General features: G+C 42.5%; 4 protein-coding genes across 9 annotated transcripts in view; 1 reads left to right on the top strand and 3 right to left on the bottom strand.

Moving 5' to 3' along the window:
• LOC108625979 (WD repeat-containing protein 47) overlaps positions 1-2253 on the bottom strand; it is a 35606-nt gene extending 33353 nt beyond the window's left edge. The window contains exon 1 of the mRNA XM_026814404.1: positions 2160-2253. The gene's annotated coding sequence lies outside the window, so the exon portion shown is untranslated. The remainder of the gene's footprint in view (positions 1-2159) is intronic.
• Positions 2254-2460: 207 nt separating this feature from the next.
• LOC113464470 (E3 ubiquitin-protein ligase MYCBP2-like) lies at positions 2461-5018 on the bottom strand. The gene is made up of 3 exons (XM_026814407.1): positions 4272-5018; positions 3838-4208; positions 2461-3754 (listed from the first exon to the last, which is right to left on the bottom strand). Exons 1-3 carry the CDS (start codon positions 4928-4930, stop codon positions 3639-3641), a joined length of 1146 nt encoding a protein of 381 aa, XP_026670208.1. The 5' UTR covers positions 4931-5018; the 3' UTR covers positions 2461-3638.
• A 14-nt stretch (positions 5019-5032) lies between these two features.
• LOC108625982 (E3 ubiquitin-protein ligase MYCBP2-like) overlaps positions 5033-20892 on the bottom strand; it is a 54654-nt gene continuing 38794 nt past the window's right edge. The window contains exons 2-25 of one of the 6 annotated variants that reach the window (XM_018026368.2): positions 15587-15809; positions 15086-15430; positions 14801-15007; positions 14485-14690; positions 14254-14404; positions 13909-14191; positions 13579-13759; positions 13315-13520; positions 12830-12895; positions 12360-12452; positions 11741-11970; positions 10147-11634; positions 9920-10091; positions 9459-9844; positions 9254-9383; positions 8764-9170; positions 8585-8699; positions 8325-8515; positions 7827-8255; positions 7375-7746; positions 7093-7317; positions 6245-7017; positions 5811-6181; positions 5033-5727 (exon numbers count right to left, since the gene is read on the bottom strand). In XM_018026368.2, coding sequence (XP_017881857.2) covers positions 5612-5727; positions 5811-6181; positions 6245-7017; positions 7093-7317; positions 7375-7746; positions 7827-8255; positions 8325-8515; positions 8585-8699; positions 8764-9170; positions 9254-9383; positions 9459-9844; positions 9920-10091; positions 10147-11634; positions 11741-11970; positions 12360-12452; positions 12830-12895; positions 13315-13520; positions 13579-13759; positions 13909-14191; positions 14254-14404; positions 14485-14690; positions 14801-15007; positions 15086-15430; positions 15587-15809 — 7366 coding nt within the window. In that variant the 3' untranslated portion in view covers positions 5033-5611. Of the gene's footprint in view, positions 5728-5810; positions 6182-6244; positions 7018-7092; positions 7318-7374; positions 7747-7826; positions 8256-8324; positions 8516-8584; positions 8700-8763; positions 9171-9253; positions 9384-9458; positions 9845-9919; positions 10092-10146; positions 11635-11740; positions 11971-12359; positions 12453-12829; positions 12896-13314; positions 13521-13578; positions 13760-13833; positions 14192-14253; positions 14405-14484; positions 14691-14800; positions 15008-15085; positions 15431-15586; positions 15810-20892 lie in introns of all 6 variants that reach the window. The other 5 variants (XM_018026366.2, XM_018026367.2, XM_026814401.1 and 2 more) reach the window with 5 other exon arrangements.
• The window catches only part of LOC108625983 (uncharacterized), a 24885-nt gene continuing 21983 nt past the window's right edge, over positions 17991-20892 (top strand). The window contains exon 1 of the mRNA XM_018026372.2: positions 17991-18719. Within this exon, the coding sequence (XP_017881861.1) occupies positions 18513-18719 (207 nt within the window). The 5' untranslated portion in view covers positions 17991-18512. The remainder of the gene's footprint in view (positions 18720-20892) is intronic.

Genomic DNA, 20892 nt, shown 5'->3' with positions numbered 1-20892 from the left:
TAATAGATACAACAAAACGTAAAAACTATAAAAAGAATTCCTTATTAGAAATCGAAAGCCAGTAACATTTTACGTTCCACATATTCTTCCTTTCAAAAAATGATAAAACGAAGATAAGCATCGCTAGAAAGCGAAAATGTACTGATATGTATCAAATAAATTTGAATTCAGTGTCGGCTGGAATCGATTTCATTCGGAAACGATGAAGGTTTTTGGAATATGTGCCTTCGACACGACATCGTGCGGGTACGTACCGGCTGCGACATATGGCACGGGCGTAATGCATACGATTCAGTAAAAATAACGGGACAGAATGATCTCTGAGTAAAACTGGTTTTCCGGAGTACCGGCAAAGTTGACTTCAATCGCGACAGTCCCATGCCGCTGCAGTAATCATAGAGATTACTGCCGTGTTGACCATCGAGCACGGCATTCGGATTTCATCAAATACAGAGAGCTTGTCGGATTAATTGAACGCGAAAATGAACGCGATATTGCGATTGCCTGGTGCCTTCATCCAATTCCCAAGTCTGGATGTAATTCAAAGCTTCAGGGACATAGTTTATAGCGTCATAAATATTTATAAAATACAATGAAAATGAATGAGGAATGAAATGTGTTACGATTCGTTTTATGTTCATAATTCTAAATATGCTACTTCAGGAATAGCATAATGCATTGGTACGAGTTGCGATATTTCCCGAGAAAACGGAAGCAGACAAGAACGAGTCATTCATTGTCATCAACAAAGTGCGGTCTGTTGAGAGACAGTGTGTGCGTATGCGAACCGCAACGCAACGTGCACGACGGGCGCGTGCTCGACGCACGAATGCGTGTGATGCGTGAAATGCATTAGACCGCGTGGCACACACGTGCTTAAAACCAGTTTCACGTGAATCCGAATAACTCCCACAAAATACGTTCCCCGTTGGAATGCCATGGCCGTAACTACCACACCGTCCGGTTACCAATATCGGGTCCATCGATTCACCGCAAACACGTCAAATCGTGTAATGCTAAACGAACGTGCAGGCATCGGAATTACAAAACTCAAGATAGTCATTGTAATTTTATCAATACTTGAGTTGCATGCTCTCCTACTACACCCTGACACTTGCCATACGAGGCAATAATTTATCACAGGAGTTACGGTTGTGGCATTGACTTTCATCATGATTCACCAGACATGGTGATTAATATTAAAGTTTATCGAACAGCGGGAGTCTCAACAACACGTTTAACATCAACAGGAAAGGAACATCGATATCTTTGAACGGACTTGTGAGAAATGATTACAATTTCGTTTGAACACAGTACGAACAAAAAGATCATGATTCTTATTTTCTACTTACTAATAACTAATGAGTCTTGGTGCCAGTAGTATGATGTACCATTAATACTACAGCGATAATAAAATGTAATAACATTTTGGCAATAGACGTATGAGCATTGTAACTTCCGAGTCACATGGCATTGCAGAAGGTTAAATGCATGCTTCGGGGATGGTTCTATTGTTTCTAAAGCTAGACGATAAAACAGAAAAGCGCCTTGTTCTATGGATTCTATCGACTTCCAGATTTCAAGGACCACTTAGCCTCGGAGGCGTCTATAACTTGACAGCACTCCGAGTTAAGTGTGCAAAGTGAGGTTAAGTATCGACACAGCAGACGACAACTAGGCAAGAATTCGGGTGCCGTGACAATCTAATTTCGCGAGAATATTCGGGGAGACGAGTCAAAGGGGAGATATACCGGATGCGATCATCATCCGAATGTAGATGATCCGTCTGTTGTTTTTTTATAGACCGTACCGTAAAAGAATCGCGTGATGAATCAAGTAAATTACTGTAAAATAATGACTGGACGATTCTCGTTTGAGCCGAGGAATCATGTAATTTTTTCCAATAAAACTATCCGCCGACTTGTAATTGGCTCGAATTCGTGATAAAAATAAACAGAGCGAGTTGACAGCAGTGCTAGCGGGGTGGCACGAACGTGCGTAGGAGATCATCTCCGACCGAGAGCGATTGCACGATCGGTTTCCCACTGGGAAACTAATATCTCCCACCTAAGGCTGTCCAATGTACGGGCGTACGCGATTCACACGACTTCGGAATTATATAACTATTGTTACACGACTCGTAAATAAAGGCTACTTACCGCTGATCAAGGCGAAAAACGTCAGGATCGCGCGCACCACACACACACGTTACACCTCGCACTGCTTGAGACGAACTGCTTGGAACTGCCGTGTCGCGGCGCTATTGCACGGCCTCCATCTTGGATCGATTGGTCGGCAGTCGAAAAATGCGCGCGATTTTAATTCTCGAATTGTCTCATTACCATATTCAAACAGAAGGATGAGAGAAGAAGACGGAGAGGATAGTGACGAGTGAATTAAAATTGCGTGAAGAAATCTTTTGACTGTGAAACTAGTTTAGGATATACATAGAGATTTGTCTAATTAGTGCGCGCGCTCATTATTCGGTTCGTTTTATAATATCATAGAAACAAACAAGTGTCATTCACACAGTGGGAGTGCCAAGAATACTACAGGAAAACCAGCTATAGAGGTAAGTCGTAGACATATTTTTTCGCAATCATTACTTTCATTTAATCTGCACTAGATCAAGACACAAATAATAACAATCTGCGTTCAATGTTCGCGATTATTCTTCACACGCTATCTCATTCGTATACGAATATATATAAACAATGACTCTATCGTTTCACAAACAACGCTCGTAATATACATACTTAATACATACAAGGCAATTACACCGATAAATAAATACGTAACGTCAAAGGCATGATAGCGCGCAGACTATCCCTTTGGAAAAGTAGAAAAACAAATAAAAGTGATTAAGTGACGAGAAATGCAATGTATGACTATACTGAATGTTATAATGCGAATGCAAATTCGTATTATATATATAATACGGATCATAAACATCCATTTGGAATTCGATTTCGTTTTTCTTTAATCTATGTATCCATCATAATGTAATTCACATTTTTAAATAACACACTTCATTCACATACATAATTTACCTACGTATATAATTTATTAGGATCATTGTCGATAATAATTAAATATTTCTTAAATAGCCTAGAGAATTATATTAATCGCTTATACTCTACAATATTTTACCAAAAATCACTACGCTTTGTATGACTTATGCACGTGTAAGCTCTCATTTTTTCTTCTTTTCTCTTTTCTGCATGGAAGTTTAATATACGTAGAGCTTTCATTCTCATTTATCTACGCGTTTCGGTAATCTCCAGAATTACCAATAAAAACGACTTATGCAATACTTAACAAGTATTATAGCTTCACGCATCATCAGAATCTGATTCGTGATCATAGTTATTCTGCTAGTTCTGTTTATTTGATTCCTCTTGCATCTTCCATATTGCATCAATTCCACTGTATGATCATTATAAGAATTCTTGAATGTCGATATACACATAGCACTTCAAACCACGTATTCAGTTGTGTGAGGATGGTTGTATCGAACTATATATCCACTTACTCATGTTAGTATACTTGCATTGATAAGATTCAACAAGAGTTACCAATTCTGTCATCCCGAAGAGACAATGAGAGAATTATATCTCGCATTAAGTTATTTCTATGTTTTAAAAAGTATGCGGATTACGGCAAATACCGCAACCAAGTGCGAATTCTTCTCCAGTCGACGGATGTTTTACATGTAGCGGGCACTCGTCCCCTTCAAGTTGTTTTGCTTTAGGTCCTATTAACAATCGTATTTACGTACAATTTCGAAACCGTAAGAGGAAAAGAGTATTTGAGTAGGAAAACAGGAAGTGAGTTTACCTGCAGGACACGAAGGCAGTTCGCCCTTCGGGATGGTGGTGACTCGATGGAAGTCGTCGTGGCAGGGTTTACAGAAGTGTGTAGTCCCAAAGCAAAAGAAGACTGCCACTGAGCAACAATAACGACACTTGTACTCTAGGAAGTCTGCCCCGTGCTTCGGACACATCTGAGCCCTTGCCACGTCGCTGCAACCTCCGCAGACTAATTCTGTAGGATCGAACGTCTCTCCGCCTACTTGTGCGTCACAACGTGCTTCACCACCATAATAGGCCTTCTGACATTTGTAACAAACGTAATACGCGTATCGTTCCATTGCGTATGCAGCAGGATCTTGATGGTATCTTCCACTCGCTCCAAAAGCTGCTTCAGCTCTGAAACATTTAACAGTCATTTAGATATGTTTTTAAGTTTTTAATTTCAAACTCGTTACTTACTTGTGCAAGCCTTCGTATTCCAATCGCATTAAGGCCTTTCTCCTGACGTCTTCATAAAGTTCTTTTATGCTGATCAATTGATCGGCTAGAGTAGGATGTTCCATGGGTACTTTACAAATAGGACAAAGAGAAAACCCGAAAGTTATCCTAGGTCCTACCCATCTCTTCATCAGAACGTGTCTGCAGCAATGCAGATGGAAAACGTGTCCGCACTGCAACTGAATCGCAGGCGCAGCCGACAGAGCTTCCGTGAAGCAAATCATGCACATGTCATCAGCGTCTTGTTTCAAATTGCTACCCGGAAGACATCTATGTAGACAGGGTAGACAAGTTTTCTCGTTTCGGACTCCTCCGCAGATATGCCCGCATGGGTGCACTTTACTGCACGCGTTTTTACCGTGCTCCTGGCAATCGTGATCCGCACAAATATTCCCCACCGCCAACAGACCTGTATTACCAGTGGTACCGCAAAATCTGCAGATCCCAGACGTTGCACCAACGGGTTTCCTCGGTGATCCGTCACGAAATTCTACTAATGCTTTTAACGTTCTGCTATCGGCAAGAGCGAGAATCCAGAACAGTTTCGTTCGTCCACAACCTTCGTGGAGATCCACGCGTATTGCTTCCTCTTCTTCCTTACAAACTTGTCTCATGTGCATTCGCGTTCTTCTGTGCAAATGTAAAATTCTATCGCACTCTGCGCATAAGTTTCCGCAAACATTGCATTGAATAATTGCTGTCGTTTCTCCATCGTNCGTATATAATTTATTAGGATCATTGTCGATAATAATTAAATATTTCTTAAATAGCCTAGAGAATTATATTAATCGCTTATACTCTACAATATTTTACCAAAAATCACTACGCTTTGTATGACTTATGCACGTGTAAGCTCTCATTTTTTCTTCTTTTCTCTTTTCTGCATGGAAGTTTAATATACGTAGAGCTTTCATTCTCATTTATCTACGCGTTTCGGTAATCTCCAGAATTACCAATAAAAACGACTTATGCAATACTTAACAAGTATTATAGCTTCACGCATCATCAGAATCTGATTCGTGATCATAGTTATTCTGCTAGTTCTGTTTATTTGATTCCTCTTGCATCTTCCATATTGCATCAATTCCACTGTATGATCATTATAAGAATTCTTGAATGTCGATATACACATAGCACTTCAAACCACGTATTCAGTTGTGTGAGGATGGTTGTATCGAACTATATATCCACTTACTCATGTTAGTATACTTGCATTGATAAGATTCAACAAGAGTTACCAATTCTGTCATCCCGAAGAGACAATGAGAGAATTATATCTCGCATTAAGTTATTTCTATGTTTTAAAAAGTATGCGGATTACGGCAAATACCGCAACCAAGTGCGAATTCTTCTCCAGTCGACGGATGTTTTACATGTAGCGGGCACTCGTCCCCTTCAAGTTGTTTTGCTTTAGGTCCTATTAACAATCGTATTTACGTACAATTTCGAAACCGTAAGAGGAAAAGAGTATTTGAGTAGGAAAACAGGAAGTGAGTTTACCTGCAGGACACGAAGGCAGTTCGCCCTTCGGGATGGTGGTGACTCGATGGAAGTCGTCGTGGCAGGGTTTACAGAAGTGTGTAGTCCCAAAGCAAAAGAAGACTGCCACTGAGCAACAATAACGACACTTGTACTCTAGGAAGTCTGCCCCGTGCTTCGGACACATCTGAGCCCTTGCCACGTCGCTGCAACCTCCGCAGACTAATTCTGTAGGATCGAACGTCTCTCCGCCTACTTGTGCGTCACAACGTGCTTCACCACCATAATAGGCCTTCTGACATTTGTAACAAACGTAATACGCGTATCGTTCCATTGCGTATGCAGCAGGATCTTGATGGTATCTTCCACTCGCTCCAAAAGCTGCTTCAGCTCTGAAACATTTAACAGTCATTTAGATATGTTTTTAAGTTTTTAATTTCAAACTCGTTACTTACTTGTGCAAGCCTTCGTATTCCAATCGCATTAAGGCCTTTCTCCTGACGTCTTCATAAAGTTCTTTTATGCTGATCAATTGATCGGCTAGAGTAGGATGTTCCATGGGTACTTTACAAATAGGACAAAGAGAAAACCCGAAAGTTATCCTAGGTCCTACCCATCTCTTCATCAGAACGTGTCTGCAGCAATGCAGATGGAAAACGTGTCCGCACTGCAACTGAATCGCAGGCGCAGCCGACAGAGCTTCCGTGAAGCAAATCATGCACATGTCATCAGCGTCTTGTTTCAAATTGCTACCCGGAAGACATCTATGTAGACAGGGTAGACAAGTTTTCTCGTTTCGGACTCCTCCGCAGATATGCCCGCATGGGTGCACTTTACTGCACGCGTTTTTACCGTGCTCCTGGCAATCGTGATCCGCACAAATATTCCCCACCGCCAACAGACCTGTATTACCAGTGGTACCGCAAAATCTGCAGATCCCAGACGTTGCACCAACGGGTTTCCTCGGTGATCCGTCACGAAATTCTACTAATGCTTTTAACGTTCTGCTATCGGCAAGAGCGAGAATCCAGAACAGTTTCGTTCGTCCACAACCTTCGTGGAGATCCACGCGTATTGCTTCCTCTTCTTCCTTACAAACTTGTCTCATGTGCATTCGCGTTCTTCTGTGCAAATGTAAAATTCTATCGCACTCTGCGCATAAGTTTCCGCAAACATTGCATTGAATAATTGCTGTCGTTTCTCCATCGTCGTGGTTACTACATGTTGGCTGAAAAAAATCGTAGAATATTATGTATGAGAAGTATGTGTTTAAATTCGTAAAAAATTCTTCTAATATTCATACTCGAGGCGGTGGTGGCTGTCCTTCAGCGCCGCTCCATTGGCCCGAAGATAATCTTTCAACATGATCGGAATCTAGAACGCACAAAGAAGAAAGGGCGAGCCACAATGTTGAAGTTTTTAGGCACTCTGCAGGATCACGGCTCTTCTCATCCAATCTTGTAAGATTTAATATGTTCTCCGCGATTGCTGCTTTAGTTATAGATGCCCAAACTTCTGATAACTTTCCCTAAAAGAATGTAAATAATAATAATATATTCAAAATTTAAGCTTTATCTTAACATACCGATGCCATGTCCTTCAAAAGTTGTATTATCTCTTCGGCTAATTTTCGAGTCATACAACCTCTCAACCACCATCTTGCGCCAACTTGACTCTTTGGATGAATGCTAGTGGCTAACGAAGCAGTTTGCAAAGCTTTCCCACTGCTTTCTTTCCCTTTCGCTTTAACTTGAACTGTCAGCGCTTTAGCTATGCAACTTAAAAAAACGTCGAGAATTCCTGGGGAATGTTCGTCAAATTCTGAACTATGGGTAAAACCATTATTCGCCGCAGACACAATACTGAAATCTGTAGGCGGTAATCGTTTGACACCAATGACGTTAGCTAATGCTTCCGGCTTGATTTCTGGTAGGATTCTCTTCAACAAAGACGTTACCTAGATAATAAAAATTGAATGATTAAAGACCTTAGCAGAAATAAAAACACAAGAATGGGAATGATAAATGAGATACATACTTGACGTTGCACTCTCGCTGATCCAGTGTGTAGTAAACTTAATAAGTCTTTCAATAATCCGTACTGGTGTGACAAATAATATTGCCCTACCGAACTACCGCTTAATGCTAGCACCATAGATAACATTTCGAAGCAATACGTATCGGCTGCTTTCGGCAAATCGCTGTTATCGCTTAGCAAGCTGTTAGCAGGAGTCGGAGAACATAATAACGTCTCCCATTCTTCTCTTAAGCGTATAGTTTCTTTCTGGATAGCTTGGACAATATGCGAACAAACTTGCTTTTGTAAATGCGTCAAGTTATTTCTACTGAACAAAATGCCAACCATATGCTCCCGGAGATCATTACTATCTTCCAAGTCTTCGTTAGCACCTTCTGCAGTATCCATGTTTTGTTGTTGTTGATCACCCTGTATGAGTTTACCGAACACCTGAAAATATTAGTTTTTAAGTAAAATGTATAAATAATAGATAAAAATTACATATAATTGAAAAAATACCTGGGAAGTAATTAAACGGAAAACTTTTAATGTTTCTGCTTCACAATTTCTTTGTTGAATGGTCTGCGCGTTCAACTGCTTTCCAATCTTTAAAGATTCTCCTTCAATTGCACCTAATATTCGTATCTGCCGAACACGCAGAGAATTATCTGGGCCTTTTAGTTTAAGGCCTATAATGACATGATATGGATCTATAAGAAAAAATATAATTTTATACCCGAACATCCGCATAATGATTTCATATGATAAAAAATATTTACCAGTAACTGCGCACTTAATCCAACCAGCAAATCGACTCTCGACTTCTACAGTTCTCAATTTAATCATTTCGTCAACGTTATTACCCGATTGAAATGTTACGCTGGATACTTTGTGCTGTAGCATAAACGCAATGAGTATAAAAATAACGTACAGGGATAGAATCAATTATAGAACTTACCGTTAGATCACGACAGTTATCAATATGTATGTACACTATCCAAGGAATAGAACGAGCACTACAGATGACCGTAATGGTTTTAGTTTTGTTCCGATCTTCGTCACCCGATTCCCAGAAGGTTTCTGTCGAATTATCAGTCAAGCTAGCTATCATAGCTTGTCTGCTCGAGGCTTTAATTTCTGCGCCACACGTTAAATCTTTCAAGGCTTCGACGCAACCGCTAACTTGTTGGGAATGAATCGATTGATGGCTTTCATGCATGCTCACTGTGACGTCCTCTTCTTCTTCCGATCTTGATAATATTTTACTGATGTTACTGAAAACGTGACTTCTGTGAAGGAACATATGATCCGCAGGTGTGAATTTAATGCCCCAGCATCGAATAGCGGCTTGTTGTAATGGAGAACCTAAAGAGTGAATTATTAAATTTTTTCTCATCTTGGATTAAAGTATGTAGATAAATAATAGTATAGAGAAGTTAAATGCATACCAGGCGGTGGTAAGAGCATCAAATCTGCAATAGTTTGTAGCAGCGTATGAAACACTGAAGGTAATGGATTAACAGATTCACCCGCTATAAGAAGGTCGCTCAAAGGATGTTCACACACACCAATCATTTCCTGAAAACATTAATGTGCCATTAAGTCAATAAAAAATTTATAAGAAGATTAATAATAGTAATCCAACGGACTTACATGATCATCTTTTTTATCAGTTTTATTGTCCTCATCATTCGAATCAGCAATGTCGGTTGGCACTGCAGGTGTTAACGACGCAACAAACCACCATAATAAATCATGAAGACAAATTGGTTGCGTTACACTTCTTAGCAACCAGTTTAGCGCTTGCATTGCGTAAACTCTGCAAGCAGCACGTCTTACCGCTTGCTTCATCGCAAGTTGCAAGTGTTGTAAGTTATGTTGTTGAAGAACAAATAGCATTACTGGTCTCATAAGGATTTCTATTCTATCGTTATTCGTGACCTCTTCTTGAGTTGTCGACACAATTGCCGATTGATTCATTGATGGCACTAACTTTTGCAATGCCGCCGAGGGGTAACATAAAAGGGAGGACCCGGTATCTATTATAAAAAAGACACAGATTCTTTAATTCCGTTATTTAATAATTCAATTATTGTGTCAAGTAGTTTGCATACCAGTATTCATCTCGCTGCTACTGTTGTTTCGTTTTCGCATCATTACTATTCTACCGTCATTCGAATTTCTGGTCCAAGGCGCACCGGTGGACATCGATACAGATCGATGGAACACCCCGCGACCTTTTCCACTTTCACTGTCGCTGTCACTCATGGGACACTCCGATAAAGGCTGTAAAACGAGTTATGAGAGTATATGTGCTTCAACAGAAATATCGATTACTTACCCTTCCATTGGTAGTATTAGCCATAATATTGTTTCCTTCATAAGAAGTTTGATGTCCGTTTTGGCGTCTCAGTGTTTCTTCGTAGTACCTTTCGTCGTGACTCTGTGAATGAAGAACGCCTAAACCTTGCAAACACTGGAATGGTCCGGTCGGTGGGAAAGGTCCAGCTGCTTCTGGAGGACTGTAGTTTTCTGCCACAGAGGACAACGTCTGTGAGGGTCTTCTCTGTTGCTTCGGAATGCTCAGTCCTGACGCACTAGCCAGGTCTAAGAGGAACATAGCATTGTTCTTCATGATAATATGCGTCTCGTTTCCGTTAGGACTGCTAAGTGGCGACACGGTTTTGCTGGAACCGTTCTTTTTCTTCGACATTCCAGTTAAAAATTTCTTTGCGAGTTTAAGTTTTCGAGCACGCAGGTATTTATCCCGACATGTATCGCACATGAGATACCACGAATTTCCACCGACTCCACCGTCGCCGCAATTTCCTGCCCAACCGATACAATAGTTGCCCCAACTGTTGTAACCCTTTCCTCCCGCTTGCCACCCACAACCAGGATGCATTATTTTCATATGGTACGTCACTGGATGCGGGAACGTCATACCGCACAATTCGCAAATCGTATCCCGCTCTATTTCTCCTAACACGTCGGACCCGTTCGCTCTACCAACTGGTTTCCATTCCTTCTTCTTTCTGCTGCTTTTCTTCTCGCGTTCCTTCAGTTTATCTTCCCGAGGTCGTTTCTCCGGTCGTTTGCTCAATTTCATCGTTTGTTGCTCGATTGTTTGAAGACAATTGGTACTAAGTTCTTCCCATAAGAATACCAAACTTTTTAGCGCGGGGGGCAACACCGCGACCGTTTGAAACTCCGGTAGGGAGTCCAACTTCCCGTTTTCCTGAACTTCCTCTTTAATTATTGTTTTCTGTTTCTTTCGGTTCCTGTTTGCGTTTGCGTTCGCGGCCGACCGCGTTAAAGCTTCGACCGTACTGGGCTGTATGTATAAGTAGTTTCCAGCGTTGATCACTTCCACGGAGTGTCTTTGTCTGGCTTTCTGCTCTTGTTTCTGTTTGTCTGCAGACTGTATCACTGTTTGTCTGGTAACAACGAGCGCGCCCTGCTTCGGTAAACTGGGATGAAACTTGAGGAAACTGGCGCAGGCCATCGCGTCGTGCACGATCCCTTCGTGCCAAAGGAACGCTGCAAACACGGCTCTTAAACACTCTGCAACTGACGGGCTAATTGCCTCTTTCACTTTATCCTTGCTCGAGTTCAATGTCCGACTCGGACTTTGCTGTGTATTCGTCGGTGACATCGTGCGTTTCGTCCTGGTTTTCACTACCTTCGCGTGATCTCTTCTAGTTATTTTCGGAACATCTTTCGGGCCAGTGGTACCGATGCTGAAATGTCCTTTCATAGCCGTAGTCGCACTCTCGGGACTTGTTTGCGTCTGTGCTTGGGAAACTTTCCTAGGGCTCTCTTGAGAATCCTTCGATAAAAGTAGACAATTATAAGATCATGAGCTCGACGTCAGTTTCATAGTTAAAAATTCGCAACTCGAAGAAAAGTAAAATTATAAACGTTCGATGACTTACTCCGCCCTCTTGCTTCGGAGTATCAGGTGGACTAGCTATACTACCCTCGGATCTCATGTGTAAAGAACTACAACTCGGGCTTGGAGAGAGATCGCGAGTATTGGCAGTCGTGCTGACAGCACTTGGAGATTGCGAAGGATCCCTTGTTAAACTACTGACCAAGGCACTTGTGTCGCTTTGCGTTGATCCTCGTCGCTGCGACGTGATGCTATCTATCATCCCACCCGAAACTTGAAAAAGAGAAATCACATCTTCGTACACGGCAATCGCATTTCTTTACAAATTATTTTATACTAGCTATTAACTTTTCTCTTTTAAACGCAAGGATATTATTATCTCACCTTGCTTTTCATGAGCAACCATGGATATGTGTAGAAAAGAATCGAACAGATTTAACGTGACATTCGCATTAACTTCGTGCAATGTAAGTCGTGCGAGTCTATCGCGTGAGTGAATGAAAAAGCGGAAGTTCGAATGAATTGATTGATTGTGTTACATGTATACATATGTGATTTGAAAAAAAGTAATTGTTTAGATTTGAATCTAATCGTAAGTATTAAGTTCAGGTGTACATATATGTACAGAGTCAGAGAGTATTAATGTGTATTGCATTTCTTACCTAATGGGGAGAGAGCAACACTTCGAGGGGAGCCACAGAGCACAGGGCTGCTACTGATACTGTCTCCCCCTCCTATTAAACCTGATCTCCCACCTGATAATTTTCAATTAGGTACTTGTAGAATTCGTATGTGATGTGCTATGACCTATTTGCAAGCTACCACCTCTGTGCGTGCGCTGTTAATCTTAATCTCTATCTTGTAAACTTTAGCTTGCACGTGCAATGTATATGACTGCTTTTATTATTATTAAAAATAGTATACTATGATCAGCATGCATTTTGATCATGTCTGGTGTTCATACATCAACAAGAAGAATCTACAGTGCTATTGTGTGTTTTTTCTATATAAATTTTTCGGGTGATCGGTGTAATTCAGTAATACGTGTTCCGAACAATTAACAATTAAACACTATACACTATTCTTAACTGTACAGACTGAGGATTATGTCGAGTAGGAAAGGAGCGAGTACCTGGTGCATGAGCAGCAGGAGGGAAGAGGCAATTACCAGAACCAACTGGTTGCCGACTGGACCCAGCTAAGAGCAACATCACTATTTTGTTATAACTAATCCGACAAAGATCTTAATTTGTGTATATATTTATAGCCTAACGTTCATCGACTATAGAATAACATTAACCGGAAAGGTGTGACTTATTCAAACTTAATGGTTCACTCTAATCATTAATTTCATCTGATAGAATATAATATAAAAATATCTGCGGGGCGGTACGCGATCTCACAATTATTAATATCGGGTCTCTCAGCTTCTGAAATGATTCCCTCCTCGGACCAGTTAAGGTGCCAAAAGTGTGAAGTAAGACACACACATGAATTTACGAGATCAACAGTAAGATTATTAAGTAAAAGAAAAAGACAATAGAACTTTAGTAGACTGTCGTAGAGTATAGCAGCGATTCGTTTACTATATATGTTACAAATAAAGCGTATACGTACCGGGTATTAGGACCGGACTAGAGGATGGGCTGTTAAATCTTGGTGACCCACCTTGGGGATTCTTCGGCGATGAGCTTCTCGATAATCTTCTCGGCGTCTCCGGTGGCGTTGGCCCATTACCGTTCGCTCGACTCTCGCCTATCGCTTTTACCAGCTCCTTGACAGACACCCCGACGAATTCGGAAAAGTCCCTGCAAATACCAAAACTATATGACGAAACTAATCTAACTGCGCGCGATTCGTCACTCGTTTTTTCCCACCCACCTGCCGGGGGAGTTTCTTTTCTCTCCGTGGCACTTATCGTCCCCTCTCAGCCATTTCTGCAAAACGCTCAATTTCCCGCCGCCTCCTTCCCTTTCTCTCTCCTTTGCTACTCTCTCCTTGGAATGAGGCTTGGAAAACTTTGGCGAAACTTCAGTCTTTTCCGACGTAAGCTTATCGCTTCCTGAATTGCAGAATAAGGAAAATGAATGATGCGCGGAATTAATTCAAACGAGCATTGCTCCCGGGCAATGGTACCTGGAGAATCGTGCTGGTTGTATGAACCAAAAACGAACGGATTTGTATTACTACCCTCTCCAGATTCGGCTGTACCTGGTGTAAAATTTTGCGCGGTGAAATTGAAGCCCTCGTGACTCACGGAAGGCATAGAAAAATCGAAGCCTTTGTGGTTGGGCGAATCGGACGGATCTTGCATGGTAGGTTTTTTCTCGATCGGATCGTTCTCAAGGTCTTGTTCGAGCTTCATGTACGTAACTCCGTGCTTACTGACCGCCAGCGACCAAGCTTCGCCTTCAGGTATCCGGCCTTTGCGAAAACAATACTTCGCCATCGATTCGTCATCCATGCGTACCCAAGTACCTTCGCTGTTGACAAACTGCAGCAAAGATTTTTTAATCGAATGCTTCTTCGATTTCTATCCCTATTATTGAAACGTACATATTCCTGGATGGTCACTGAGTTTCCAAGAGCTAACTTTCCCACCGGTACCGCGTTTAATCGAGGTTTATTTCGAATGTTATGGCCGGAAGCTCCGCATACTACGACAACCATACTTCTACTACCGTCGAACGTAACCGTCTTCCTTTTACTAAACCAATTTTATTAGAAGCATTAAAATTCTATTCAGATAAAACTTTGGAACAAATTACTAAGAATTGAGCGACATACTCGTCGACTATTTCAGGTCTCTTGCGCATTATAGTTTCTTTGATAACTTGATCCAAAATCGATTTAGGCTCTTCTACTGGAAGAAGCAACGTTTTTCCCAAATGTTGATTGTACTGCAGACACCAAGCTTCTAAATGACTGCTGCTGCAGTACTCCTTTATCGTTTCAGCGTTCAATCGTAGCCAAATACCATCGTCGTTGTGAATCTATGAAAGGGAACAACGTCACGGTGCAAAGAACGGATGTTTCAATAAAGATGTGAGCGTAACGTTCCAGGAGATTAAAGCAATTAATTGAAAGCAGTAAAATCGCGTACTTCGTCTATGAAGGCTACAGTGTCGTTAACCGAAACGACACCAATTTGTTCGCTCTGTAGAGACGGATGAGCTCTGATCCTCAATCCGGCACTATTCTTCGCTACGAATTTTCGAAGCTTGCTCGGTTGATGCTGTGGTTTCTTCACCATGTTCTGAGTGGGCGGTTGCATGCCTTGCGGTGATTCTTTTACCTCCACTTTGTATTTCTGCGCAAAACGACGCAATGATCAAAATACTGCAAAACATCGTGGATTTCAATGTAGAAACTCGAATGCGATATTTACATCCTCCATGTTGTATCCATCCACTGTGACCATGAGAGAATACCATCCAACCGATGACGGTGTCCAGGTTGCGCTGTAGCTCCCATCGCCGTTGGGTCTAACTAGCATGCTTTCAATAGACCTTTTTACGGTCGGTGACATAAACCTTAGTTCCTCGAACGAATAATTCTGATAAGCCTTCATCATGGTAATAGCGTAGAAACAGGTCTTGTTGTTGATCGTGACCTCGTACGGTACATCCAAAGGTGGTTGAGGGTGACCACCAAAGGTCATGGGATCAGGTTGGGAAGTTCGGTCCGAATCTCCTACGTCTTTCTTGTCTATGGGAACTGCTTTTACTTCCACCTAAGAAATTGTGCATGAAAACTGTCCTCAGTGCTAAACGATTCATCAATTATCACACTTCATTCGAGGACTTGATTATAGCAGAAAATGTAATGGATAATCATGCGAATTTGATGTATTGGCTATTTCGAGAAGGATGCGTAGTTGCTGCCATACCTTCAAATTCGGTACATGAACAACGTCCCCGTATTGGTCTCTGGTGAGAATTGTAACGATGGCCGGGCATCCGCACTTTATTTCGTCCTTGGAGTAAAGCGCCTCGCATACCGAGGGATCCACGAAACTGTCCGGCTGTAACCATCTCGCTAAACGGCCTCCGCTGGTTCCCGTTGAGCAGGAGATAAAATCTCGCAGAAAAAGCCGTTCGTTCGAGTGACCACTGTAAATAAAAAAATAATATCTCTTCGATTACATTACACGACTGATGAAACCCAGAACAATGTCAATGTTTCGTGCCGTCACAATTTTTTTATCAATATCAAATTTCCAATCTACCAGTCTGGAACTTAACAAATTCCAACTACTTCATTCCGTTCTGCATAATTAAATTCCAAGCTGTTCCGTTGAACAGGCAGCGAGTTTGAAAGCAAGGAAACTTGAAAGCTTCAGAGTTACATTGTAGGTCAAAAAGTGGCCCCGAACCGGGTCGCGATCGCGAGGAGTTTCAGGTAGCCGTCTCGTTAGAACGAGTTCCCGAGCCGCGATGCCTCTAATTGGTGCTCCGTTTCGCGGATCTCGTCTGGGTAGATCACGAGCTGAGGACGATGCTCCTCTGGCAGCCAGACAATCGCCGTTTCCCCTAGCGAGTCATCGTCGGACTCATTCCTAATAAGGCGCAATCACGTCGCAATTCTGCCCTCTGTAGCTCGCCTACTGCGGCCATGCTACCTATACTGTACGGCATCATCGCTTCAACGATTCTGTTCCTAAGCTACGAGAACGGCTTCTTAACGAGAATCGTACTTGGCTGCGTTCAAAGGAACAGGTGGCTAAACCGGTATCGAGTAATTTCCGAAGGGAATTTAATCAAAACTTGTCGCTAACTTTGCAGAGAAATTTATTAAAGTATAACTAATTTTCATGTAAAGAAATAAATCATAAGTGAATGATGACCATAATTTTAATAATGTTAAATCACATTTTGTGTGAAACTGGGACAAACTGTATCACGTGTTAAAACAATATGGCATCGATCGCGACCAAGAGAGGACCGGAAGGTAATATTATAGAGAATTCATTCGTCATAAACGTCGATACGTGTCCGCTGGTACCAAGGCCATGAAATATCCTTGGCGCGGGTCTCATTTTACCGATTTGCGCCGAGTAATGCGAGACAGAGGAAGATCGATGAAAGGAACGTGAAACGAAATCGAACTCGGCGGTATCCTGGATGCGCGTTCGCATCAGTAGGATAGCCCGTTTGAAATTGGGAGCTGCCGGCTTTAAGGTCGGCACCGATGTGACGTATGGTCAGCACGTGGTCATTTCGGAAATGGCCACTTCGGTCGGCGTCAGGTGCTTCCTCGTTTGAGACGGGCGTTATGAATGAATGGACGTTTCGCATGTGTGACGCGGAACACGGCGGGACGCCGAGCCGCGCCAACTCAGTCAGCCGGTTGAAGCTGCACGGACACGCGCAATTTCTCATGGGAAATTAAATGGCCAGGCGGACTTTCTGCTCATAAAGCGAAGTGCCACGATGCGGTGGTACTTTAGGGAAACGCTGTCTACCATGGAAACCGACGGTGACCATGAAGAGACGCTTTCGTTTCGTTTTTACGCTGCCCCGAACACGGGCTGGGTTTCGAGTTTCGAACGGACTGCACGTTGTACAAGAAGCATATTTCACCGTTTTGCACTTTTCTCAATTTCTACGCTGGTATTACAATGTTAAGGAGTTCGCAGGTTTTATAATTTGAAATGAACTACACATAGTTCTCTTATTTTTTATTTTTTATTACACTGTGAAATTGATTTGTTATTAAATCGGAATCGCATGTAGTAAAATTGATGATAAGAATCGGAATCAAAACAAGATACCAACAAAACCACAGACGATATTCTCTAGGGTGAAAAATGAACCGGGAAAGTAATAAAGAACAGGAACTGATATCTACAGTGGATCAACAGGTACGATTCCTCTCCCACGAGCGCAGAAACCGCACACAAACACGTGTTACGTAAAACACGGTAACGGGGATCCATGATTCGCGATGGACAGATCTGTTTGGTCGAGTAACTTGGTCAAGGTCAGGCCCTTCGGGCGAAAGCAGCAAGTGCACCGACCCCGCGACCTGCTCGAACACTGGTGTCCCAGTCCTAACAATAAGCCCTACCGTATCCCTTTCCCTCTGTCGCCAATTCGAGCACAGGGAACGAACCCTGTTGAACCGGTGTGGCGGCGTGTCGAACGGAGTTCGCCCCTCCGGTCTGGCCTCCAACACACGCTCTTCATGGTTGGCTTTTATCTTTTAAAAGGCCGAAGAGGGAGAGTAACGCGAGAGCGAAGCAAGGCAAGCCAAGGCAAGAAACACAGTTCTTTGGTGGGGAGGAGACACCGATCGTGCATGCCACCGACCACAGTTTGAAAGCAACCTCCGTCATGATCGCGTCAGCTGGCTTCTAGTTGTGCCCCACCTCATCGGAAACCAGCCGTCCGCGCGCGTGTTTCAGACTTTGCTCGCGGCGGATTCCCGTTCGAGCCTGTTTTCCGTCCACTTTTCATCTCTTTATTTTTGAACGCGTTCCGGTCTCCCGCGAATTCGAAGAGAAATCCGGTTCCGAAAAGATATTGGATCGAAGCGATTCGATCGATATATAATTGATACCAGCGACATCGGGAAGATTTCGGAGCGTCCGATCCGTCGATCGATCCAGACAAATGAAACCGGTTTGAAGATCACGAGAAACGGGTATCGAATCCGAATGAAAGTGTATCTGGTGTACGGGTATCGGTGAGAGAGCTAGTGAACGATGTGAAGAAGATCTCTAGGGAAAATCGAAGGCGATCGATCGTGGTTGCCGAAGTGCAACAACCGCGACCTTTTGTTCTCCAGAGAATCGCGTCGAGGAATCCGGGAAGATGAGCGGCAGAAGAAGAGTGTTCAGTGCCCTCGACGGGCTAAAGTGTGATCGTGCGATCGTATGGTCGGTGTTTTTGTGGTGCCTCGTGTTTCTGCCTGGTAACATCGAGAGTGCACCGCCCGGGATATGCGCGATGGACGGCTGCAACTGCACCGTCAAGGCGCACCGTTGGATTAACGTCAAGTGTGTCTTCTCCGACGATCAGGTGAACGAAACAAACAAGTACCCCTCCGCGACTAACCAACGGCGCACGCGATGCGATAAGCTCGCGGTTACGATCCCTGCGTGTTCCGATACCTACCGGACCCATCCTCTTTGTCGTTTCAACACCGCCATGATGATAACGATACGACGCTGGAAACGTGCGACGCAAATGCGCACCCGGTGACTAACTCACGTTCTCCAGCCTCGCGTTCCGAATTATAACTTAGCGTCTCCCTCGTGCGTTCTAAAAATGGAGTCCTTTAGACGTGTCACGGCTTAGCCAAATTGTAAGTACGTTTGCTCTTGTTGCAGCCTCGAAACTCGAGCGGAGATTCATACTCGTGGCTCGAGAACAAAGCTTCTTTTCAGGACATTAGAAACACAGTTTCTACGTTTAAGTAACAAGTTCTAGACTGTGAATGAATTAAATCTCACCTCTCATAAAAATATTTTATTAAAACGTATTATAAATATACTTCAGAATTTAGGAACGCTCTAAATAGGAATTTGAGGAACGCTCTAAGTTCCCATAATATCAATGGTGAAAGTTCCCGGTGCGAATATCTGTACTGTAGATAGAATCGTATTCCGAGCCAAGAATTAGTATGTATATAAATCATTGAATCGTGAACGTAGTGAGAATCGTACAGCAGGTTACATATGGCGCATAGCGCTTTTTATACTGTATAGATATCTTCTATGAACACATTTCGGAGCATTATACGTATGTATCTGGAGTCCCACTTGCCTTCCTCGACTCCGGTCGACTGGACGCAGTCCAACCGATCCGCTGACCAGCAGGGACCATGCTATATTACCTCAACAGGCTGGCACTCTCCACTTCGCGCTCGGAACTTCCGCGAGAAACTTGGAAATCGAGTTAGAAACGAACGCCCCGGCTGTTAACCGTATAACAAATTGCTATTGTTGTTAGTCCGCGGTCCAATACGACGGGACGCGATGGGAACACGATATTTTCTATCGGCGATCAAAACCGCCAACTTGAAAATTGAATTAAAGGAGCGTGGTAGAGTGGCCGTGGCTAGTATCGAGCCTGGTTTGATTGGCGCTTGTTGGATTCGACGGAAACAGGAAACGCGATTCAATTATAGGGAGGAACAACGCGGAACTCGATCATATTAATGGAATATTATATACAGGCGTGCTACGCCATCGTAGAAGTTGACAAAATGAAATTTTGATATCGTTTTGTTTCTCTATTGTTTAAAAATATTTTTTCAAACAATTTTTATGTTTAATAGTAATTATAAATGAAACGAAGCTGTTTAAAGATTAAGTACGCATCGTGACTTGTTATAATCCGGCTTTGATCGACATTTCAAATACAAGTCTGAGTGACAGTTGAATAAATTTTATCTAAATACAATCACATTAAGAAAACCTGTTTTGGCATGTTGTCAGTTGTGTATGTGTATAGGGTGAATGAATAAAAACTGTTGTCTAAAGTAATTCATTATTCAGTGGTTTTACTAAGAAATCTTGGAATCATTCATCGAATTCAATAAGGAACCAATTATAATTATAGCCCTTGTTGATTCATTGCATTTGGATGTATACTTTTTGTCAAGAGTAATCGGTAATACCCAGATGAATTTTTAGAGGATTTTATTCATAGATCATCGATGGTATCGTATCGAAAAGGGATCGTACGTTGCTGGTAATAACGCGTCGCGGAATTGATGGTCTCGATTTCTGAGGTTGATAGGCTGGGTTAAGTATCGATGCACGTTACGCCTCTCGACTGCGAACTGGCCTCCTGTTTATTGCCTATCATTATTCCGATCTGACAAGAGAACCGCGTGGAAATGCAAGGATAACTACTTAGTTCTACGCAGTGTCTCGCATTGCGAAGTTCCGTGCGCGATCCGTTAGCCATTTCACGAGTCTATGTGCTCTATAAAACGAATGCAATTCTCAATAGAGATCCTCGATAAGCGATCTAAATGTCGTTTCCCTTTTATTTTCACACATAGTCAAACAGTTCCACTGTTTCTTCGGCAAGTATCCCCGTGAACTTAAGGATGTATTGGCTATACAGTCAATCCTAAAAATTTATGCACCTTAGAAAAACACATTTGCTATAATTAAAAAGAAATCAGACGTCGGAAGAACGAAGCTAATAATACATAACTACGTGCTAAAAAGTATAGAAG

Source organism: Ceratina calcarata, unplaced genomic scaffold, assembly GCF_001652005.2.
Source record: "Ceratina calcarata isolate Rehan_Ccalc_2016 unplaced genomic scaffold, ASM165200v1 scaffold385, whole genome shotgun sequence".
In the NCBI taxonomy this organism is placed as follows: Eukaryota; Metazoa; Arthropoda; class Insecta; order Hymenoptera; family Apidae; genus Ceratina; species Ceratina calcarata.
This window is presented reverse-complemented; position numbering and strand designations above follow the sequence as displayed.